This window comes from Bubalus kerabau, chromosome X (assembly GCF_029407905.1).
Source record: "Bubalus kerabau isolate K-KA32 ecotype Philippines breed swamp buffalo chromosome X, PCC_UOA_SB_1v2, whole genome shotgun sequence".
NCBI lineage: Eukaryota > Metazoa > Chordata > Mammalia > Artiodactyla > Bovidae > Bubalus > Bubalus kerabau.
The window spans coordinates 43,223,552-43,246,796 of NC_073647.1; the positions used below are offsets into that span (position 1 = coordinate 43,223,552).

A 23,245-nucleotide genomic window follows, 5' to 3' on the forward strand; every position below is an offset into this window, starting at 1 on the left:
GGGATGCTGCTGTGGGATTTCCAAATAAAGTTACACACATGAGGTCATCAGTACCAGGGCCTAATCCACTCTCAGTGTGTGGGGCAGGGTGGGGGGGGCAAGCAGGACAAAACCCAAGGCCAGGTTCCGGGGGAGAGGGGGCACTGTGGGCAGCAGGGGTCGGGGGCCTCGGGGCTGGGACCCACAAGGAGGACACCCCCAACCCCAACAGGGGCCTTTGGCAGCTGGCTGCTGCCCTCCTGATGGAGACTGAGCACAGCCCCGAGGGGGCTGACAGTGCAGCTCATGGCGGACGGGGGCGGGCTGTGGGTCTTTGGGGGAGGTGGGAGGAATTCCTGCAGCCAGCTCCCTGTGGGGCAGCCTCTGTCAGGGGTCAGAGGTGCAGGACTTTAGTCTCTGGGAGGAACCACACTCTGAACGGTGTGTGTCTGTGTGTTGTCCTGACTTGAGGATCAACCCCCAGGCACCTGTGTCCCTTCAAAACAAATGGTCATGACAAAAATGCTTCTGCTCAAAATTCACTGGTCACAGGTCATCATATGACCCTTCCTAAGTGAAGAGGCCTGGCAGGGTCGTGTCCCCATGTGTGCAGGGAGAGAGGAAGACAAGAGGTGACTGAACACCTGACATCTCTTCAATTCCATATTGCCTAGCAGATGCTCAACAAAGAGCAGCGGTTAAAATTCTCCCTTGTTTTGGGGAGGAGAGTCTGAGCAGGTCACATGGGTCTTGAAATTCTCTACCTTTTCCAAGTGTCCACTGACTATTTGGCAGCTGCCATGTATGTGGCCAGAATCACATCTGTTCCCGTTGTTCTCTAGCACTCAGCACAGAGAGCTGCCCCTCAGCCCCCTGCACCCATTCGCACCCCCCACTGCAGTGACCTTACCACCTCCTTAGGCCTGGAAGTCGCTCCTGCCTTTTGATGCCAGGCACAGCCTTAACCTGTGTCTCTGCTGCCTCCACACTTCTGAACCTGCCTGAACCTGGGGACGCTGGCGGATGTTGCATCTTTCCTGGCTACTACTTATTTCTTGTGTTATTCGGATCTCGTACTCCGTCCCCCTCTCCCCTGGAAATTGTTTTGTTTTCAAGACACCTCAGAGAATTGGCAGCTCAATTGGAAATGGAAGGATTTGTGTACCTTTTTTAAGTTTCTACCTCTGTCACTCTTAATAAAGGCAGTGAGAAAATAAACTAAATATTACTTAGAAGAAAAAAAAAGAAAACCACTCAGAATTGCTGTTCTGTGTTTTCCTCCCGGAGAATATATTATTCAATTTCAGTGTTTGTGTGTGTTTTGGAGTGGAGAGCAGTGTCTCCAGCTGGGCACAGCTCACTCAAAGATCCCAAGATTCTAGTCACACAGCAGGTCCTGTCCACTTTTGCAGCTTCTCTTCCCTCATTTCATCCAAATGAAATCTAGACCATGCTCACAAGTGAAAATAATGAAGTCCAGATGACCAAATAAACTGTTATTTCAATGTAGTTGGTCATCAGTTTCCCAGGGCAGAGAGAGGAGGGCCAGCACAGGGAATACTGGGCCATACATAAAAGAGCAAGATTCACATTTCTCTAGGATTCCTAGCAGATGGTGGGTAGAAGACACCTATTTCATCCCTGTGGTCAACAGCTATGGGACAATAGCCAGGACCCCTTCCTTCCTGCCCTAGAAAGAGATCTCTCTGGGGTTTATCCAAGAAGCAAAAGGACACCTCACAGCAATGATCCGTTTCAGAGATTCCCCTCACCCCCAACACAAACCTCATGTGACTGCAGCTCCTAGACCATCGCTGTAAGTGCAGGGGTGTCCTGCTTCTCCTAGTGTGTCCACCACTAACATGGCCTTTCACGGAGCAGAGAATCTGGACACGGCTTTGGAATAAATGCACCAGTGAGCAGGGGTCGCAGAGTGTCTGCTACTTTCTTTAATAACCAAGGAAAATTCAATAAACTGAGAGAATTTAGCTATTGTGAATGACATACAAGAAGGACATAAGCATGAATTCACTATAATTACTTTTATTGTCTAAATCTTCTCCATTCAGTACTATTGCTACATAAGTTCACATTTTCAAAACAGTTCTAATTCCTATCCCAGTGTATTCTATTCAGGACCACAAAACAAAATGGAAGACTTCCCAATCTCTTTTACAAAACAGCAAAACTCTTGTTTTTGAACTGGGTAACCAAAAATACACTGGGTTCAGTGTCATTCACAAAGCTAAGATACTGAAGTTTCTTTAACCTTCTCTGAAACCAAACTTTGAAAAATTTCTAAAGAAAACAGAGATGAATCCCCATGTTATCATAGAGAGCAGCAACCAAAGACGCTACACACATTGGTTCTCCCAACTGGCCTTCACTTCTGACTGAAGGCTGACTACTCCCTCTTCAATCACAGAGGGAAGGATCAAGCTGGCTGCTGCTCTGGCCCAGGCCCCCTATTCCTCCTCCCTTGCAGCCTCTGCAGACAGGAGTGGGAAGGCCCTCAAAGCCCTTTGTGTGATCCTGAGCGCAAATGCCATGACTTGCTGTTTGCTGGTCTCCTCATAGGCCCGGGGACCCCACAGGAACTCATAGCGAGCAGGGTCACTGTCAGGCACCTGCCGGTACTCCAGGTACCTCTCCCACACCCACACTTGGGTCAGCAGCTCACTGGGCTCCCCAAAGATGAAGTGCTCCCTCCCAACATACACCCCCATCCTGCTGAGTAATCCCCAGATCACCTCCGCAGGGGCGGGGTCTCCATTCCTCATGATCAGGCTGAGGACCAGCGCCAGGAAGCCGGCCTTGGGCAGGCCCTGCCCATCGCTCAGCCTGTCATCACAGGTGAGGCCCAGGATGGGGACCAAGACGTAGATGTGCTCTGTGGGATCCACCTTCTTCACCTCCACACCAAAGACCATCTGCAGGCACTCTAAGGCTTGACTGAAGACCACCGGGAAGTACTCCTGGTTATCCCTGAAGACCTTATTCAGCATTTCTGCTGGGGAGGTCAGCTTCTTGGTTCGATACTTGAGGAGCAGGAACTTCAAAAGGTTAGCCTTCATCTCATTCAGAATTTCTTGGGGCAAGGCCTCCACAGGAGTGGAGGAGGATGCTGGGTGGTAAGAGGCCAAGTCGGATGCAGCCTCCCCCACCTCAGCCCCCAAGGGCTGCGCCTCTTCAGGGCCCTGGGCCTCGCCTGGGTCTTGAAGGTCTTCCTCGGGTTTGCTGAGCGCACTCATCTTGACCACGAGCACAATGCCTGAGGTTGAACAAGACATGGAAGTGAGGCAGAGGTACAGATGGGGACCAAGGGCCTCGGGGAGAGAGGAGGTGTGAGCGGCCTCAACTAAGAAACGCATCCTGGATGGTATGACACAGGCCACTTACAGGTCTCCCCTTGAGGGGTGCTCTCAGACCTCACAGGAGCGCTCCTCCTGGGAGGACAGTCCCCTGGATACCCGAAAGAGGAAGTGAGGTGGCTCCCCAGGGTGTGGTCAGCACAGCCCGAGATTTCCGGGGCCAACAAAGTGGGAGGAATTGGGGCCTTCTGGGGTCCCCCCCTGTTCTGGGATAGGGAGCCTCTGGTTCACTTCAGGGCACCCTCTCACCTTGATTCCTGATACTGCCTGGACCTCCTCTGCTCTCTGAACTCAGAACACAGGCTTCAGACCTCTGGCTTCGCCTCCTGGTTCCTGGAGCTCCTGTGAGAGAAATGGAGGTGACAGCTAAGGGCTGTACTGTGGCACAGCTCTGGGCCTTCTGTGCTGGTAGGAGGGGGTGGACTCTGTGGGTACACCCAGTTGTGTGGTGGGTCCCTTGTATTGCTCACCTTTCCCCTGGCATGGCCTGGACTGTCCCCTTTGGAGGAGTAGAAGGAAACTCAGAACAAGACACAAGCCCGAACAGAAAGCGCTGAGGGGCCCCATATGCGGCCGCACCTGCCCAGGGCCTCGCACGGGTCCTAGGCTAGGGAGCTGCTCGGTTCAGCTCCTCCTCATGTTCTTCCTGGCCTCCCAGCACTGACCACAGGGGAGGGGGTCTGCTCAGTCCAGCCTCTGCCAACCTGAAGCCTCCGCCTGTAAAACCTCACCTCCCGAGGTCCCTAAGCCAGAGGTCAAGAAACTGCTCACCCTGCTCACCCCACTCTGGGCCCTCCAAGACCCTCTGGCAAGGGTCAAGAGCCCTCCCTGTTGGGGTCTAACCGCCTCAGTCCTTCCTTGCATGGAGCCTGAACTCCAGGCAGCACCCGGGGCTGTCCCGTCCGCCATTTTGAGACCTCGCCGCTTTCACAAGGCCTCCAGTCGCTCTAAGACTCGCATGTTACGAAGTCAGACAGGCTGAGTGTGCTCTCACCGCAAAGTCTCCCAGGGCCAACTACAGGGGTGGGGATCTGTGGGGTTCTGTCGGTCCTCACTCAGGGTCCCCCCAGTCCTCCGGCAGGCACCTCACCTTTCCTCTGCGCAGGACCTGGATTCTCGTCTCTCCGCAACTGAAGCCCCGCCCCTTATACCAGGACCCCGGTCTCTTGAGGACCCGGATGTTAGGCGGTCAGCACATGCCTGTTGCGCTCATCCTGCCCCCACGGTTGCCCTGGACTGACAACAGAGACGGGCTTCTCTGAGGTCTCCTCTGATTAGGGGTCCAGGGTCCTCTAGTCCCTCTTCAGGGTCCTCAGGGTCTTCAACCCTGCAGGACCTGGGAATCGGCCCCCCTGAGGCCCCGCCCCATATGCGAGGTCCCCAGTCAGAGACCCGGATGTCAGGAAGTACGGCCATGCACTTTGGGCTCATCGTATCCCAGGGACGCCAAGGACCAACAGCAGCTACAGGCTTCTCTGAGGTCTCCTCTGATTGGGGTCCAGGGTCCCCTCAGTCGCCCCTCAGGGTCCTCAAATTGAAACCCTGGAGGAGTTGGGCTTCTTCCTTCGGCTCACCTGAGGCTACACGCCCTTTCCCAGATCCCCAGTTTGTCTGAGACCCAGATGTCAGGAAATGCAGCATGTGCTCATCCACCCTCTGTGCTCCCTGAGCCTTGAAGTGAGAGTCCCGCCTCTGGTCAACACAAGGGGCATCCCCAGATCTGCCAGAGATCAAGATGAGGTCCCTGAGGGAGGATATAAGGAACCCCACAGACCCCTGACCCTGCTGTCAGCCCTGGGCCGCCCTGGTGGTAGGATGAGCACTTGGCAGCCTGTTCTGACTTCCGCATCTGTTTCTCAGAGACATTAGCTTGGTAAGCTGCAGTCCATGGGGTCGCTAAGAGTTGGACACGACTGAGCTACTTCACTTTCACTTTTCACTTTCACATGCATTGGAGAAGGAAATGGCAACCCACTCCAGTGTTCTTGCCTGGAGAATGCCAGGGACGGGGGAGCCTGGTGGGCTGCCGTCTATGGGGTCCAACAGGGTCGGACACGACTGAAGTGACTTAGCAGCAGCAGCAGCAGCAGAAGGGGCAGGGCCTCAGATGGGCAGAAGGAAAGATCTTAGTTCTTTTGAGAGTCAAGGTGAGGACTCTGAGGGAGGACTTAGGGGACCCTGGACCCAAGAGCAGAGTGGGCTCTGGGAGGACATAGGGCTGATGAGCACATGCTGCATTTCCTGACATCTGGGTCTCAGAGAGACTGGGGAACCTAGTACAGGGGTCTGACTTCTTAAATCCAGATTTCAGACTGGTGTCCTAGTATAGAGAGCAGACTTACTGATACCCAAATCTCAGAAAGACTGGGGTCCTGGTATGAGGGTTGGGGCGTTAGTAGGGGAGGGGAGAGGAAAGAATCTGAAGTCGTACCTGGAGATAAGGTGAGGTCCCTGAGGGAAGACTGAAGGGACCTCAAGTGGAGATTCTAGGGATCCCAAGGTAAGGCTGATGGAATCCCACAGATCCCTGTCCCTGCCATCGGCCCTGGGAGCCCTCAGGGTGAGAAGAGCACACTAGGTCTGTCCTGATTTCCTGACATCCAGTTCTGTGAGACTGGGGACCTGGTGTGAGAAGCAGGGACTACGGTGGGGAGAGGACAGAGCCCAGGTCCTACCAAAAGTCAAGGTGAGGACCCTGAGGGAGGGCTGAGGGTAGGCAGATCTCAGACCAGAGGCAACCCTGGTAGTCCCCGGGCAGGACAACCTCGTGCCGCATTGCCTGACGTCCCTGTCAGAGAGACTGGGGACCTGCTGATAGCGGAACCTCCAAATGGCAGACAGTACACTTCCAGGTCTTGTCTGGAGTCTAGGCTCCATGCAAGGAAGGACTGAGGTGCTTAGACTCCAACAGGGAGGGATCTTGGACCTTGCAAGAGGGTCTTGGAGGGCCCAGAGTGGGGTGAGCAGTTTCTTGACCTCTGGCTTAGGGACCTCGGGAGGTGAGGTTTTTCAGGCAGAGGGCGGAGGCTTCAGGTTAGCAGAGGCTGGACTCCCCAACCCCAATGGAGGACTGAGCAGACCCCCGCCCCTGTGGTCAGTGCTGGGAGGCCAGGCAGGACGTGAGGAGGAGCTGAGGACCGAGCATCTCCCCAGCCTAGAAGCTGCAGGAGACCCTGGGCAGGTGCTGCCACATGTGGGGCCCCTCAGTGCTTTCTGTTCAGTCTCAGGTCTTGTTCTGAGTTTTCCTGAAGGCCCCCAGAGGGGAAGGACCAGATTGTGCCAGGGCAAAGGTGAGCACTAAAAGGAAGCCCTGAGGGGACCTCCCACCACACAACTGAGAGGACCTCACAGAGTCCACCCCTTGTACCGTCAGAGAATGCTCAGGGCTGTGCCACAGGATACCACCGAGGTGCCCCCTCCATTTCTCTCACAGGAGCTGCAGGAACCAGGAGGCGAAGGCAGACATCTGAGGCCCAGGTCCTGAGTTTGGAGAGCAGAGGAGGTCCAGGCAGTGCCAGGAGTCAAGGTGAGGCGGGTGCCCTGAGTGTACACCAAGGGCTCCCCATCCCAGAACAGAGGGGGCCCCACAAGGGCCTAATCCCCTTACCTTGTCAGTCCCAGAAATCTCGGGCTGTGTTGACCACACCCTAGGGAGCCACCTCACTTCCTCCTTCAGGTAGCCAGGGAACTGGCCATTCCAGAGGCATGCCCCTGTGAGGTCTGAGAGCACCTTCCAAGAGGAGACCTGCAAGTGGCCTGTGGCTGCCCAGGGTGCGGTTCTTAGGTGAGGCCATTCACAGCCCCTCTATCCACCATCCAGGCCCATGGTCCTCATCTGTCCCCATTTGGCCCCATGCCTCACTCTGTGGTTTGATCGCAGGCATCATGCTCATGGTCGAGATGGTTGAGCTGAGCAAGCTTGAGGAAGACCTTCAGGACCCAGGCAAGGCCCAAGGCCCTGTGGAGGCGCAGCTCTTTGGGGCTGAGGCGGGGGAGGCTGCATCCCCCTCAGCCTCCTCCCCCACAGTCTCCTGCTCCGCCCTTGCAGAGGCCTTGCCCCAGGAAGCTGTGAATAAGATGGTGGCTAACCTGATGAAGTTCTTTCTCCTCAAGTATCTGGCCAAACAGCTGACCTCCCAAGCGGAAATGCTGAAGAAGGTCCTCAAGGATAACCAGGAGCACTTCCCGGTGGTCTTCAGTCAAGCCTCAGAGTACCTACAGGTGGTCGTTGATGTGGAGGTGAAGGAGTTGGACCCCGGGGAGCACACCTACATCATGGTCCCCACCCTGGGCCTCACCTGTGATGAGATGCTGAGCAGTGGGCAGAGCCTGCCCAAGGCCAGCCTCCTGGTGCTGGTCCTCAGCCTGATCATGCAGAATGAAGACCTGGCCCCTGAGGAGGCAGTCTTGGGAGCACTCAGCAGGATGGGGGTGTATGTTGGGAGTGCGTACTGTGTCTTTGGGGAGCCCAGGGAGCTTCTGACCCAAGTGTGGGTGCAAGAGGAATACCTGGAGCCTTGGTATTTGGTAGGGTAGGGGTGGAGCCAGAGGCGTGTTTGTCAACCCATCTAGGGCCTGGCCCCCTGAAACAAGGTGCATGGCAGCAGATGGGAGCCTTTGCAGGCAACCTGAAACATACTTTTCTGTACTTTCAGACAAGAGACAAGCTGGGGATCACATCTCTGTCCCCAGACCCCCTCCCCCACACTGGGCCAGGGCTGCCTCTCCACATCACCAGTGTGACATCATGAGACAAGTAAGGAAGCGGACCACTTAACTGGCTGCCTGGCCCAAGATCCAGATTCTAGAATCTCCAGACAGTATTTATTGGGCACTACCACCCTGCTCTGAGGCCCTTCTGCCCTGACCATTCACTGCTTGGGTAGAGAATGCTCCTGAACTAGACTGGCTCCATGGATAGTCAGAGTTCCAACAAGCCATGTGCAGCCCTGCTCGCCCCATCCACTGATGGAGAGCCCACAGCAGGGCACCCCCCTGATGTCACCCAGATCCAAATGTGGATTCAGAGGAGGCTTTGGAGAAGTGGTGGGACCAACCTGAGAACCCAGATCCGGGCCCCCAAGACAACCCGCCCCACAGGGCCCGAACCTCTTCCTCTCGTCTGGGGGCTCAGCCCACCCAGGACAGCCACCTAACTCTGCTCCTGACTGCCACCCTCCCTGCTGTGTCCCTGCCTCCCAACTGCCTGATCAGAGTAAATGCTCCTCTTCCTGTCCCCGATGCTACTATCTGAGCTCAGACTGCATGGCCCGGGGCCGGTGCTGTCAGCCTAGGCGCCCCCACCAGCCTGAACCCCTCCTGTCTCTCCTCCTCCCACTGGTGTTTCACATACCATGGTTCTGTGTCACCCTGCATGCACATCTGTCCTCATCTGCCCCGGATGGAAAGCACAGCCGAGCCCTCTCCTGTTTCAGCCCCAACGTGTCCATGGTGCCCTGGTGGGGCTTCCGGTGGTCCTAGGTCTCCTCCCTTGTCGCCCAGCACTCTGGGTGGCTGTGCTGGCCCTGCACTCTGCTCAGAGCTCATCCAGGACCCAACACTTTCTCATGCAGTTCTGCCCCTGGACCACTGGCTCCTCTTGTCCTGACCACCTACTGTCCTCCTTCCAGGCAGGACCATAACATCCTTTCTCCATCCGCCCGAGTGTCAGGTGCTCTCATCTGGGAGTTCTGGGGCGCCCTGCGTCTTCTTGCAGCCTGCCTTTGCCCCCCTCTTCCTCCCAGGCTGTGGCTGCTGTGCACAAGTCTGGACTGCGCACCCCCCACCCAAGGCTTTTGTCTAGTCCCAGAAGGAAGGCTGGTTGATGTCCCAGAGCTACGGCTACACCTGGGCTTGTCCTGTGGGAGTCCAAGGCCTGGAACTGAAGCTAGGCAGGAACCAAGGGACTGACACGGACGTGAAGGAGCCCTCTCTCACAGGCAGAGTGCTGGACGCCAGGGCAGTGTCTCCTCAGGGACTGCTCGCCCCAGGTACAAAGCCTGGGGATGGACTGCAGTCCCCAGTGGGGCACTTACCACTGGGGCACTTACTGCTCCAAGACGAGGCGAATACTGAGTCTGTCGCTAGCCTGCAAACAGAAGACAGAAAATCTGAAACACAAAAAATCAAGACCGACTGATGATTTCTCGGGACTGACCTTGTGTCCCTTGCCCCTTGACCCCCTCTGCTCAGAAAGCCCAGCCCAGGGGGTCCTCCCAAAGTGACTGCAGAGTCAGAGTTAACCAGTCTGTCACGTCAGTGTCAAGTTGACCCTGTGTCTGGCAACATCCACCCCTCTGAAGGTCCCACCTCCCTACATGGGGTCACTGACCAAGAGCCTGAGGTCCCTGAAGGGCTGGGGTCATTCCCTTGTTTGTCTGCTGTGGTGCTGCAGCATCCTTCCCCCGGAGGCCCACCCTATCCCTGTTCCTCGGTTCCAGATCTGAGAATTGGCTTGGGGGCCGAACCTGGATGAGGAATCTTGACCTGTTTACTGGGGTGGCTGCCCTTGGCCTCAGTGTCATTGTGGAGCCTACCTTAATCCGTTGCCCATCCATTGAGCCCCAAGGAGGCCGTGTTGTACTGACCACCTGCCCCGCTCTGTGGGTCCGGTCTTCTGGGTGGCGGCAGCCCTCATCATAGCCCCTGGCTCCTGGCCACTCAGTGCGACCCTGCAAACTCTGCTGCAATCCCCGGGCAGTGGGGACAGGGAGTGGGGCATGTCGTCCGTCTCCTCCATCATGAGGCCCGGCGAGCCTGGCCTGTGTTGTGTGGTGACTTCACTCTGCTTGGTGGCCGAGCAGTAGGTGACCACCTCTTCTCATGGTTCCTTGGTTCTCCTGCTGGTAGTGCTGTGGGTCCTGCCACAACTCGGGGTGGCAAGCTCCCCTGCTTCCTGGGAGGGAGGGCTCCAGTCCCGTTTGCTCCCTTGGGGGTGGGGGTGGGAGGGCACCAACTCTTTATCCGGTGGGGGGATGGGCTGCTGCTGCAGGTTCAGAAGTTCAGAGACGTCTGAGTAGTCCTGGTCTTCAGGGGCCTGCCTCCCAGTCTCCCTGGCCTTCATGTCAGGGATGCAGGTTTTCCCAAGAGGACCTCCGATGCCAGCGGGTCAGGCTTGCCTTAGCGGAACGTTCAGTGTCTTTGAAGTTCAGCCAATCCTGTTGAATCCTGGGCTGATGTTTGTCCACTGCCTGAAGCTTTGTCAGATACCGGGGAGACTCCGGCTCTCCCGCCCCCAGTTCTCACTGTTCTTCACCCTGAGCTGCTCAGCCCCTTGTGGACAGCAGAACAAAGAAGTCACTTCCCTCTATTTCCCCCTTGTCCCACACTCCTGGATCTTCTCACTTGCCAGGGAATTCCTCTCCCACTGCCAGCCCAGTGAAAGTTCTAGCAGCTGGGCTGTGGCCTTGAGCCCAGGGCTGAGTGCACAGGATGGGTCCTCATAACCCGTGGGGCAGGGGATGTCAACCCTGTACCAAGGCCCCATCTCTCCACCTCTCCTCGGACCACTCCAGAGCCAGCCTCCTCGGGATAGGTCCTTCGTGAGGCTATTCCCGGGGGTGGGGTGGGGGGGAGTTGGTGCCGGAGGCTGGCTGGGGACTCACCACCAAGGGGACAGGGAGCAGGCAGAGGTGGGCAGGGCATCCCTTCACCTGCAGTGTTGACCTGACAGTTCCTGCCAGCCCGTCGGGAGGTGCAGCGCACAGACAGGCATTGGAGGTGTCCACAGTGGGCCCTGGTGGTCGGGCCCTCACAGTGCCTGAGGCTCGTGATAGATATTGACCGAACAGGAGAACTGACAAGAGGAATTGGTGCCTGAGCGGTGGCTGTGTGTACACACAGAACGCCAAGTGCTTTGCCTGGGTGGCTCCATGCTCTGCCCTGCACGCAGCCTGGTGGGAGGGGCTCTTGGTGTCTTTCGCATGAGACAACTGCTGGGTTGGGCAGGAGAACTGTTTCCAGTGTGCTGGCCACCTGGTCATCTGCTAGCTCCGGTGTAAGCCCAGCCTGATGGGAGAGGGCAGGTCTGGGTGCCAGACCTCACAAGGCAAAGTGCATTCAAGTCCACAGACACCTGTCCTGCAAGAGGCTCCTCCACTGTGCAGGGCATCAGGTCTCCACTCACCCCTGTATCACTCAGGGCTGGGGTGTTGGGAGACTGGAGTGCATCTTCCAGGCAGACCTGTGAAGTGCAGAGCCTGAAACGAGGCAGAAGTTGGGGAGTGTGTAGAGTGGGGAACCAAATACTGACTCACATCAAGAGACCATGGAAGGCTTTTTAGTTGGGAGAGCCGTCTGGACTGGGACTTGTAGGAGAGAGGGTCTCCTTGGATGGGAAATGGGGGAAGGGCCCCCAGAAGGGTCAGACCCATGGAGGGAACTGAGCTCAGCTCTGTAGCTGGATCAAGGTTATGGGAAAGGGTCTGGGTTACTAGACTGGGTCCAACTCAGAGGCGACTCTAAGGCATCTGCCCTATACCCTGCATACAGCTGATCAGTGCCCTCACTTGCAGTTTAAAAGGAAAGCCATTGCTTCTCTCCCTGAGAAGAATCCATTGATTCAGTCATTTGGTTAGTCAGTGATTGGACAAAACTTTGTGTGCCTCCCATAGACAGGGTCAGGCTGCAGGTAGACAAGAGGGGCACACAGGTGAGTCAGGCAATAACCAGCATGGCTCTTTCCAGGATGAGTGGCTCTGGCAGCTGCTGCCTGTCCTCGCTGAACTGGACACGGGCACCGTCTTCTGCAGGCTGACTTCTCCTGGCTTGTGTGGAGGTTTCCAATTGTTGTTACTGACTCCAGAAAGAGGTTTAGAGAGATGTCTTGAGAGTTATTGCCTGGATACTGGATGAAACGGTTAGATAGCATCACCAACTCAATGGACGTGAATTTTACCAAACTCTGGGAGATGGTGAAGGACAGGGAAGCCTGGCGTGCTGCAGTCCATGGGGCCACAAAAAGTCGGACACAACTTAGCGACTGAACACACACAGAGGTGAGGGCGTTGGGCCCAGGTTCTCCTGACTCCAGGCAGAAGGTTGATTTGCCCCCGTGGCACCCAGTGTCCCCCAGGCTGAGCAGAGTGGCTGCTGCTGATGCATTGTGCAGAGAAGGAAGACGTGGTGCAGGTTTGCCCAGACCAGCTCCCCAGTGGCCTGAGCTGTGGCAGCTTCAAGCGCCAGGAGGAGTTTGGCAGTGTGGGCCCCTCGCTTACTGCCTTTGAAGGAGTAGTGCAGGCAGTGAAGACAAGATGAGATGGGAGGCTGGCCTTGGCCTGTTGTATTGCCCACCTAGTGTTCCCAAATGGCACTTGGAGGAGGCTTTAGGAAAGGGGCCAGCTTCGCATCTGAAATGAAACTAGAGTTTGACAGTAATGTGCTGCTTGCTCATTGTGCCATCTGCTGGCCAGCTCTTCCAGCTTCACTTTTTTTTTTTTTTAAACTGAAGTCTACCTAAGGCTTTCCTCATAGCTCAGTTGGTAAAGAATCCACCCTCAACACAGGAGACCCCAGTTCGATTCCTGGGTTGGAAAGATCCCCTGGAGAAGGGAAAAGCTACCCACTCCAGTGTTCTGGCCTGGAGAATTCCATGAACTGTATACTGTAGAGTTCATGGCGTCACAAAGAGTTGGACATGACTGAGTGACTTTCACTCACTTTCACATAGTTGATTAACAATGTTGTGCCCATCGTTTCTGGTGTACAGCAAGGTGATTCACTATATAAATACTTGCAGATTATTTTCCATTATAGGTTATTGTATATATTGAGTATAGTTCCCTGTTCTATACAGTAGGACAATAATTATGTATTTTATACATTGTTGTTCTGTTTCTCAGTTGTATATGACTTTGTGACCCCATGGACTGCAGCACACCAGGCTTCCCTGTCTTTCATTCTCCCCCAGAGTTTGCTCAAACTCATGTTCACTGAGTCGGTGATGCCATCCAATCACCTCATCCTCTAGCACCCTCTTCTCCTTCTGTCTTCAGTCCTTCCCAGCATCAAGGTCTTTTCCAGTAAATTGGCTCTTCACATCAGGTGGCCAAAATATTGGAGCTTCAACTTTAGCATCAGTCCTTCCAATGGATATTCAGGGTTGATTTCTGTAGAACTGACTGACTTGGTCTCCTTGCTGTCCACGGGACTCTCAAGACTCTTCTCCAGCACCACAGTACTACTATTTCATACATAGTAGAGTGTATCTGTTAATCCCAAACTCCTAATTAATCCCTTCCCTTGTTTTCTGTTTTGGTAACCAAAAGTTTATTCTCTGAGTCTGTTTCTGCTTTGCAAATAATTTCATTTGTATCATCTTTTTAGATTCCACATATAATTAATATCATAGGACATTTGTCTTTCTCTTTCTGACATACTCCACTTGGTATGATAATTTCTAGGTCCACTCATGTTTCTGCAAAAGGTATTACTTCATTATTTTTCATGGCTGAGTAGTATTCCTGTGTGTGTGTGTGTGTGTGTGTGTGTGTGTGTGTGTGTGTGTGTATACCATGTCTTCTTTGTCCGTTTATCTGTTGATGGACATTTACATTGCTACCATATCTTGGCTATTATAAATAGTGCTGCAATGAACATTGGGATGCATGTATCTTCTCAAACTAGAGTTTTTGTCTTTTCCTGGTATATATTCAAGAGTGGGATTGCTGGATCATATGGTAGTTCTGTTTATAGTTGTTTGAGGAACCTCCATACTGTTCTTCACATTGAGTGTACCAATTTACTTTTCAACCAACAGTGTACAAGGGTTCCCTTTTCTATGCACCCTCTCCAGCATTTAGTCTTTGTAGGTTTTTTGATGATGGCCATTCTTTCCAGTGTAAGATGATACTTCATTGGAGTTTTTATTTGCATTTATCTGATAATTAAGAACATTGAGCATCTTTTCATGTGCCTTTTGGCCATTTGTGTCTTTGGAGAAATGTCTATTCAGGTGTACTGACCATTTTTTGATTGGATGGTCTTTTTTTTTTGCAGCTTCAGTTTTAGTTAAAAGTGGTTAGCAATAAGAGCTTCCATGGCAGAAAGCTCCAGGCAGTGCTTGGAGGGTGTGAATATAAAAATGAGGTGCTAAACCTAATATGTAATAGATAGTAAAATATTTCATTTCCTTTTCCTCCTCTGACCATTTCTGCCTTCTTAATCCTTCTAACTTTCCCAAGGCATGGAGATGTCAGATACATAGCAACGGATATTAAAATGGATTCTTAACTCTCATTACCACAAAGATATAGCAACTGAATTTGCATGTTCCGTGCCTTGAGCCTATACCAGGAGCCCAGGCATTGGCACAGAAGCCCATTGTTTGTATCCCATGGATCCGTGAGGGTGGATGGCTCCTTTTTTGAGTGGATGTGTGTCCATGTAGCTCATAGGCTGGGCCAGTGCATAGGGCACACAGAGGGGCTGCCTATTTGTGCTCATGATGTGAATGACATAATCCAGAGCCTGGGCTTTTGGATCCAGGGACCTGGGTTTGGACATCAGCTCTTCTCCTGCTGTGTAGCCTTGGCACTTGCTATCTCTGGGTGTCTCTCCTCTGTTGAAAACCAGGTAGCACAATATGATGCTCGTGACACAGGGCTTTTCCAGGGCACAGCCTTGGACGTCATGTTGTCTCCCACTGGGGCTCAGGGTCTGTCTTTGCTTCTACTTCTGCAGTTGGGAGGTTAGTCCAGCCACACTGCCTATGAAGATTTTTCTTGATTCCCAGACTTGGTAAATTTCAGAATCCTCTACAGTGTTCAAGGGACTCTAATGTGACCTTGGTGAAATTCCCTTATGCCATCTGGAAGTTGTCAGTTGTGCATGTAGAAAATGAGATGGTTGGTCCAGAACAGGGATTCTCCAACCTTTGTGTCCATGGGATATCTAACTGGCAGGTGGTGTGGGGTTCAGCCTCCCAAACAGATCAGAGGCAGGCTGCTCAGCTGAAGCGAGGCCTGCTCCCCATCCCACTTCTTCCTAATCTCTTCCTGGCCCACTGCTCATAGAGGCCCCCAAAGTGTGCCAGAGAGCACAGTTTGAAAACCAGTGACCTAGATCTGAGATTTCAGTGTGCATTCAGATCCCTCAGTGATCTTGTCAAATGTGGCTTCTGATTCACATGTTCTGAGGTGGACCTGAGATTCTGTGCTTCTGACCAGATGCCAGTTGATGCCTAAGTGTCTGGTCCATGGATAGCATTTTGAAAAGCAAGGGTCTGATCATAGACTGCCTTTGACCTTTCACATCCTTTGGTTGGGACTTCTTACTGTTACTCTGATTGTGTCATAAAATTGTTGAATGAACGTTTCTATTAAGGGCAACATCTTCAACTATACAAATCTGGAAACTGACCTGGGATATGAAGGAGACAGAAAGTATTTGTTTCTCAACTGTGAGTGTCTGAAACATCTGTAAAATATTTTCTGAAGAATACAAATTGGGTTAAGAAGCTGTTGCACTTTGTTAGGAAGAGTTGCACTTTGGTTTGGTTGTAGTCTGGATCATACAGAAAGCGTTAGTCGATGAGTTGTGTCCAACTCTGTGCAACCCCACTGAGTGTAATCTGCCAGGCTTCTCTGTCCATGGAATTTCCCAGGCAAGAATACTGGAATGGGTAGCCATTCCTTTCTCTAGGGGATCTTCCTGACCGAGGGATCAAACCTGGGTCTTCTGCATTGCAGGCAGATTCTTTACCATCTGAGCCACAAGGTAAGCTAATGGACACTTTTCTAAGGGAATTTCTGACAGAAACAAGTGATCTGCTTTCAGACTCTGGCTGAGGCCTGTCTCCACACTGTATGTCTAAGTGAAGGTTCAGAATTGTGGACAGCTGTTGGTGTGTCTAGCATCCATGTGCTTTCTTGATAATCTTAATGATGTGGCATCTAGAAAGATACCTTCATGTAAGTGGCCTCCACCCTTTCTGTCCATTGCTGAGTTGAGTGCTCCAGGTTCAGAGTTGGTACAGTGTTCTGTCTTTAGCACTCTGTTGGGACTCCTCTGGTGTGTGTCCAGAAGACCAGCTGCTTTGACAGACCGTAGGGCTTTGCTTGTCAGTCTTTGTCTGTTTCAATTCGGTAACATCATGGCTAAGGTGAGGAACCCACTTTAGCAAGGAGACAAAAGCCCAGTTGCTAGAGTAGCCAGTGTGTTGAAATGTCAGGTATCCTTTGTGGAATATGGCAGGAGAACAGTGTGTGCTCGGTGGCATTGCCCGAGCCCTTCATTAAGAAGGATGACCACTTTCCCATGGGGGTGGGGGTGGCATGTGCACCATCTGAGGAAGCAAGGTGAGACTGAACACCAGGGAGGCTGGATCCAAACACAGAGGTGTTCTTTTGGTGGTCAGTCAGTGAAGAGAACAGTCTAGGGGATGTGTGTTCCCAGGACTTGTCAATGGGCTTCTTTAGCATCAGGCACCTGGGAAGCCCAGAGTGTGCTGGACCACCCCCTCCTCCAGACGCTGACAGTCTGGCGACACTGGCCCATCAATAGCTCTGTCAGTGGCCACCAGTCACCTTCTTTCCTTCATTAATCCCCTCACTCTCTGGTGTGTGAGCACCTCCTTGGTGCCTGGCATTGGGTCTACAAGGGTGGAGAAGATGGGGAACTTGCTGACAAGCCCCAGACAGGCAGACAGAAAGGCGCAGCTCCTAGAATCTGGAATCTCTGAGGAGGGATGCCAGGGATGGTTGCTGGGGGCCATGGAGCTCAGTGTGTGTCTGGGGTACCGATCCAGAGTGCGTTGCCTTCCCGTCACATCCCCAGAGCGTTTGGGTCACCGCAGGTACACGTGAAGGGCCTGTGCCTGAGCCTTCCTTGCACACCTTTGATGAAGCATGAGAGTCTTTTTTTCCAGCCACCTCTCTCCCACTCAGTTCCCCCTGGCATAAAATCAGCAGTTCAGAGTAGAGGAGTCTCAGATAGAATCCTTAAGAAGAAGTGTCTGGAGAAATACCCTGCTCGTCCAGTACTTCCTGAGCTCTCTTAAACCCAGGGCCTTTGCTGACATGACACAGGCAGACTACTAATCGCTCTTTGGCCCCTGCGACCCAGGCCACCCTGGTAGCATAAGCACAAATCCTAAAATACAGCTTTCCCCAAGGCAACCCCTGACTCCCACAACTTGGTGTTCGAGTGCCTGCAGCTCTCTGGCCTCATCTTGCCCGTCTGTCAAATGAGGTCAATGAAAACAGTTCTGGGCCCAGGCTCAGCCGTCGTTCTCCACGCTTCTCGGGGCTCCAACCCCCACCTCGGGCCTTCCTCCCTTCCTCGCAGCAGCACTTCCCCCGTCTCCCCGATGATCATGGACTCGCCTCCACTCCCACAGCCTGCTCCCGGCGTGCCCAGCCCTTCACACTGCTGCTTTGGCAGATCCCTCTCTCCTTGCTTCCTGTGTCCTCCTGAAGCCTCTGAGGCTGACTTCAGGACTGTTCCTTCCTCCCCACAACTTCCAGAAGCCTCTCTGTAGTACTCTTTTTGTGAAAGGATACTTTGGGTGGTTTGTGTGTGTATGTGTGTGTATGTTTGTGTGCAACATTCCAAAACCCTCTCTATAGTACTCTTTTTGTGCAAGGTTACCTTGAGCAGTTTCTGGTGTGTGTGTGTGTGTGTGTGTGTACAAGGTTAGTTTGGGCGGTTTCTGTGTATGTGTGTGCACACGTTCACATGGAACCTTCCAGAACTCTCTCTATAGTATTCTTGTGGTGCAAAGTTACCTTGAATAGTTTCTGTTTGTGTGTGCATGTGCGTGCGTGTGTGCATGCACTGTTACCCCAGCTAGACTGCAAGCCCTCTGAGGATAAAGACCCCACCCTGCTTACCTTGGTACTGTCCCCAGAGCTGCCTGTGCCAGAGGAGACACTTACTAGGTGCTGGCTATTGGCTTTGAGTCACTTGGCACTCATCAACTCTGCTGTACCACTCTGGATTTGGCAGGTGATGAGATAGGCCCTGCCCAGGCATCAGTGTGTGCGAGGCGGGTAAGCATGGTAAGTATGTCAGTAATCTCATTGGACGCAGGACCACTCCCTGTAGAAACATCTGAAGTGCTAGGATGCCTCTCCCTGCGAGAAGAGGAAGGCGGGCTCTGAGTGGTACACTGCAGAGTGAGTGGGGTGTGGATGGTAGCGAGACAGAAGTCCACCCCCAGGGGCCAGTCCTGACTCTAGCACTTGTGACCTGCTCCCTGTCCCCATAGAGGGTGGGGCCTGGAACATGGGACATAGGAGGTCCTTTCAAGCTCAGCACACATTAGTTTCTATGACTGTACCATCCGGGAATTCAGTGTTGACAGACTCAGAGGGTTGTCTTTGTCTTTGTCTTTTTGGTTTCTGCGTTGTTTGACTTGATTCTGTGCTGGCTCAGCATGGGTCTTCTCTGATGCTGGCTCAAGAAGCCCGCCTCCCTGAACTGCTTCCTCTTCCTACCACTCAGTGTCTACCCAACATCATGCCACATTTCTCACCTCAGCCATGGAGGAAAGACAGCTCCATACATTGGGTCCTTGTGTGTTGTCCCAGCTCAGGCTGTCTTTCCATTCCTTAGGTCACGTGCTAGTCACTCACTCCCAGGTACTTTTTGTTTTGTTTTGTTTTGTTTTATTTTTTGAGCTCTCAGTAAATGTAGATGACTTTTAAAATTTTACTTATTTCTTTTGGCCCCGATGTGAGGCATGTGGAATCTTAGTTCCCTGACCAGGGATCGAACCCATTTCCCTGCAGTGGAAGCAAGGAGTCTTAACCACTGGACCACCAGGGAAGTCCCACTCCCAGGTACTTTTGCATTCTGGTTATCTGGAATTCGTCCTGATTGCCTTATCCTTGCTTCTGGTTAGATACCCTCCTCCCTTCTGCCTTGTTATCTTAGTCACAAGTCTTTTCTGTGTTTGGTTTCCCTTCTGTAAGTCTCTGGACCAGACAGAGATGAACAGCGAAGCTAATGAAGTTTAAGATTAAGCTTCAGAGTCATTGGCATTTCCAGGTCTGGAAGAGGCCCTAGCATTATGGTATATGCCAGTCATCTGGTTTGTAAAATCAACGAAAGGTTGTTTAGCCACAGTTGGCTCAGGGCATCTCTGTGTCCATTCTGCTGCCTCCATCCCTCTTGCTCTTGTATTGGGTGGCTATACAGTGACCATGGGCATATTGGGAATCTGGCTAAGGGGAGATTAAATCAGGAGAAAGTAGTTTGGATTTCGAGAAACATATTTTAGGAGCTCCCAACCAGTTCTGTACACATTCAAGTTATTCCTAGCCATCCTGTATTGAAATAGCTTCCAGGAATACTCGAACTTACGGTGCCTGTGTGCAGTATCAGGACAAGAGGTGTGAGGTTGGAGGGAACATTGTGATATGTTCACCCAGTGAAGGGGTGACCCTTTGTCACCCAGCAGGTAAAGGTTCAGCGGGATGATGATGCTCGGGGCCAGCCAGTGTGGAGGACATGGCATGCTTGACTGCGGTTGGGGGAGTGGACACTGGGGAGCCTTTGCAGAAGGGCATTTGCTGGCATGTGCCAGCACCTCCGGTGTGTGCCCTGTACCCCAGGCCTCTTCCTCTATGGTTCTTCAGTCAGTGAGTGTGTGGTCACGTCAAGTGGTTGTATTGGCACAATGAGTTTTCCCTTCCCTTCCATCAGGAGGGAAGAGTCAGTAACTTGTGGGACCCCTGACACTGGGAGGTGAAAACAGACACATGAAGGTGTGCAGACATGGAGGAGTGTGCCTGAGATGCTGGGAGTGAAGAAGTCATCCCCCAACTCCCCGTTTGCCCCTGCTGAGAGATGTACAGACAGGGCTGACCTTCTGTCTTCATTTGCCGGCAGTCACGTCAGGATTGATTGGGTGGCTCACACTACAACTGTGTGGGTTCAGGAGGCCGGCAGCCAAGGTCGAGGTGTCGGCTGATGTTGATGCTCATGAGGGCTGTGGAGAGAGTCTGTCCCATCTCTCCCCCATCACTTCCGGGGGCATTGCTGGCCATGGTGGGTGTGTCTGGGCTTGAAGAGTTGCACCTTCCTCTTCACCCCAGTTCCCCTGTGTGCCTGTCTGTCTCTAAATGTGTCCTTTGTATGGGGACAGCCATCCTGTTAGAGGAGGGTCCATCCTAATGAGCTCACTGGACCTCCATCAGCTCTGTGAAGACCTTTCCTTTGTCTGTAAGGTCACACTGAGGTACTCGGGATTGAGACTCCAGCACCTGGATTTGAGGGGATGCAATGTTTTCCTCACACCCTACAAAGGTTCTGAGGTAGGAACACACTGGAATGTTCCAAGGATGGAAGGATGGCCTTAATGGCTACTAGGGGTGAATCCAGGGGCGAGGAGAGAAGGCCGCCAGGGCAGAAGCCAGATCACGTGGGGCCTCATAGGCCTGTGAGAACTGTGGCTCTGCTGTGCTCGGGGAAGGAAAGGCCCAGGAGGCTCTGGAATGGATTCGTCTGGGACCTTGTCCCCATCCTCACATCGATGTGGAAACAGAGGCTCCCTTGCAGGTGCTAAGACCCTGCTGAGGTTCAGGCCCGCTGCTCTGCTCTTCTGCCTTCACCCACCTCCAGTGAACAGGGACCCCCCCCCTTCCAGGTACAAGGAAAGAAGTGAGAATGGAGGTGTGTGTGGTCAGCTCCCCTGCTTCATGCGTTATCTCTATCTCTTAGCACTTCCTCAGTTGCAGAACAGAGTGACAGTAACCTAGCAGGTTATTTGAGGTTTGAATTCTGTGATCCTTGTGTGGTGCTGTCCCAGGCCCTGGCGAGGACACAGAGAGTGCCTGCCCCAGTAGTTCCTGCTCTCCTTTCTTCTTTCTCTAGCTCTGGGCAGGGGCCGGGGCATCTGCTGACAGTGGAGGCCATGGTGCAGGAAGGGCTGGGAGGAAGGTGGCTCCCAAAGGCAAGGGGAAGACTCCTGGCAGGGCCATCTGAGGTCCAGGGTGGCCCCAGGGCTGAGGCCAGACAGGTCAGCATGGGTCTGCCCTCAGCAGCCCTTGATTCAGATGTGGGATCTACAGAGCATGGGCAGAGATGGGACCCGGGAGTTGAGGAGTCTTTGTCAGCTGTGGCTTGGGACAGCGAGGGTCCCTGGGCTGGGAGATGGCAGCTGAGGTGCCTGACCACACTCTGGGCCTCAGTCCCAGTTGTGCTCTGAGGCAAAGGTGGGTCCAGGTCTGCACGTGGCACTTGTCTGTGGATGTATGTGTGTGTGTGTGTGTGTGTCTGCCCAGCAGAGACCATGAAGGCCGCACAGCACCCAGCCTGGGTTGCACACCCCCGCTGCTTGCAGCCGGGCCTGAGCAAGTCCCCTGACTCCCCAGGGGTGAGGCCCCACAGCAACACCTCTCTGCTGGTGAGTCACTTGGGGACCTGATGCCCACAGGCTCCCCACTGGGGCCCTCCTACTCTGTCCCTGCGGCCTGCAGTGGGCAGACTGAGAGCTGCCCGTGGCCTGGTGGGTTCGTGGAGCACCAGGCCTCTCCCTTTCATTTTGCTCCCTCCCTCGATTGGCCTCGTCCCAAATTCCCTTTGCTGAGGTGAGACCATCTGAAAGGCTCAGACAGAGGACCCAGTTCACCTCGGGTCCCTTCTGTGATACGGTCTTAGTCTCTAGCAGGAATGACTTTGAATCACCTTGCTCTCCTTCTGTGTCCTGTCTTTGCACACAGGTCTTGTGGACGTTGGGGACACTTTGCTGTGCCCATAAAACCTAGGACCCAATGAGGTGGAGGAGCTGGAGAATCAAGCCCTGCTACCCAACCTGCAACAGAAGTACCTGACTGTGCTTGCCGACCCCCGCTGGCTGCTGCAGCCTGTCCCGGGGAGGGCCAGGAAAGACGTCTTCCAGGTAGATATCCTCAAGCACCTAATCCCCTTTGGGCGGGAGGCCTGCCAGACTGAGCACTCCAGAGTAAGGTGATGGAGAGATCAGCTCATGGTGACACCGCCCAGTCACCGCCACGCCCTAGGCATGTCCATCTGGTTGGGTCTGAATCGGTCCTGCCCTGGGGTGGGCTGGCCACTTGGTGTGAGGCCAGGGGCGGGGACTCCCCTCATGCAGTGCTGCTCTGGACTCAGGGAGAGTCTTTGGGACTTTGACCTTTATGAAAATATGGCATCACCAGTCGTTTTGGCCCTGCTGGGTCTGGGTGCTTGAGAGAAATGTGTTGTTAGGAAACCGGTTAGTGTTTTTCCCTCTGTGTTCTGGTCCAAACTCCCTATTTTGGAACAGTGTCCAGAGGGTGATGGGGGAGCCCGGGGGCTGGGGTGAGCATCGGCAGGCAGAGAGGCCCGCAGGCCCAGAAACAGGCAGCAGTCTGTCCTTGCAGGTGACCCTTGTCCTGCTGTAAAGTGTCCCTTGGCTCACAAAGCACGTGTGTTGGACATGGTGCCTGGCGGCCGCACGTCCAAAGACAGGCTCCTAAATACAGTTGTGAGGGCAGAGCGACAAGGGCTGGCGTTCACCTTGTGGAAACTTTGTACTTGTCTTTGGGTTTGGGGTCATGTGTTTTCAAGGCCCTTGGCAGTGGCATGACTGTGTTTTCCGGTGACCCTCTTGGGGAGGCCTCTGAATCAGGAGCTGGAGACACTCAGCTGCTGATCAGAAACTTGTGGCATCATTGGGGGACCCATAAGGAGCCCTTTTTACTTTAGGGTGAATGACTCATGGGAGGTGACACCCTCAAGATCAGGAGCCCAGCTGAGCTGTCTGTTGAGTGGCAGGCAAGGCCCAGGGACCAGCCCATCCTGGGCTCGCCTTAATGCTTGGCTTATGAACCAGATCCTTGGCTGGGCATGTGAAATGCTGCTTCAGGTGAAAAAGGACCACAGGGACAGGACCGAAGCCTGCCTGGGCTATGGGCTTCCAGCTTCATCTGGCTCACCCAGTGCCGTGTGTGAAT

At 53.6% G+C, this 23,245-nt stretch overlaps 2 protein-coding genes across 4 annotated transcripts; one reads left to right on the forward strand and one right to left on the reverse strand.

Moving 5' to 3' along the window:
- Positions 1-1,907: 1,907 nt before the first annotated feature.
- Positions 1,908-4,502, reverse strand: LOC129639053 (melanoma-associated antigen 9-like). 3 transcript variants are annotated; one of them, XM_055563912.1, is made up of 3 exons: positions 4,441-4,502; positions 3,600-3,692; positions 1,908-3,250 (listed from the first exon to the last, which is right to left on the reverse strand). In XM_055563912.1, exon 3 carries the CDS (start codon positions 3,228-3,230, stop codon positions 2,445-2,447), a length of 786 nt encoding a protein of 261 aa, XP_055419887.1. In that variant the 5' UTR covers positions 3,231-3,250; positions 3,600-3,692; positions 4,441-4,502; the 3' UTR covers positions 1,908-2,444. The 3 variants fall into 3 exon arrangements, with proteins under 3 accessions (XP_055419887.1, XP_055419888.1, XP_055419889.1); XM_055563913.1 differs by lacking the exon at positions 4,441-4,502 and adding an exon at positions 4,122-4,243; XM_055563914.1 differs by lacking the exon at positions 4,441-4,502 and having other exon boundaries at positions 3,600-3,793.
- A 2,661-nt stretch (positions 4,503-7,163) lies between these two features.
- On the forward strand, positions 7,164-22,263 carry LOC129639967 (putative MAGE domain-containing protein MAGEA13P). Its single transcript, XM_055565260.1, has 4 exons — positions 7,164-7,877; positions 9,154-9,340; positions 20,181-20,339; positions 22,058-22,263. The coding sequence occupies exons 1-4, from the start codon at positions 7,236-7,238 to the stop codon at positions 22,261-22,263; spliced, it is 1,194 nt and encodes a 397-aa protein (XP_055421235.1). The 5' UTR covers positions 7,164-7,235.
- Positions 22,264-23,245: the final 982 nt, after the last annotated feature.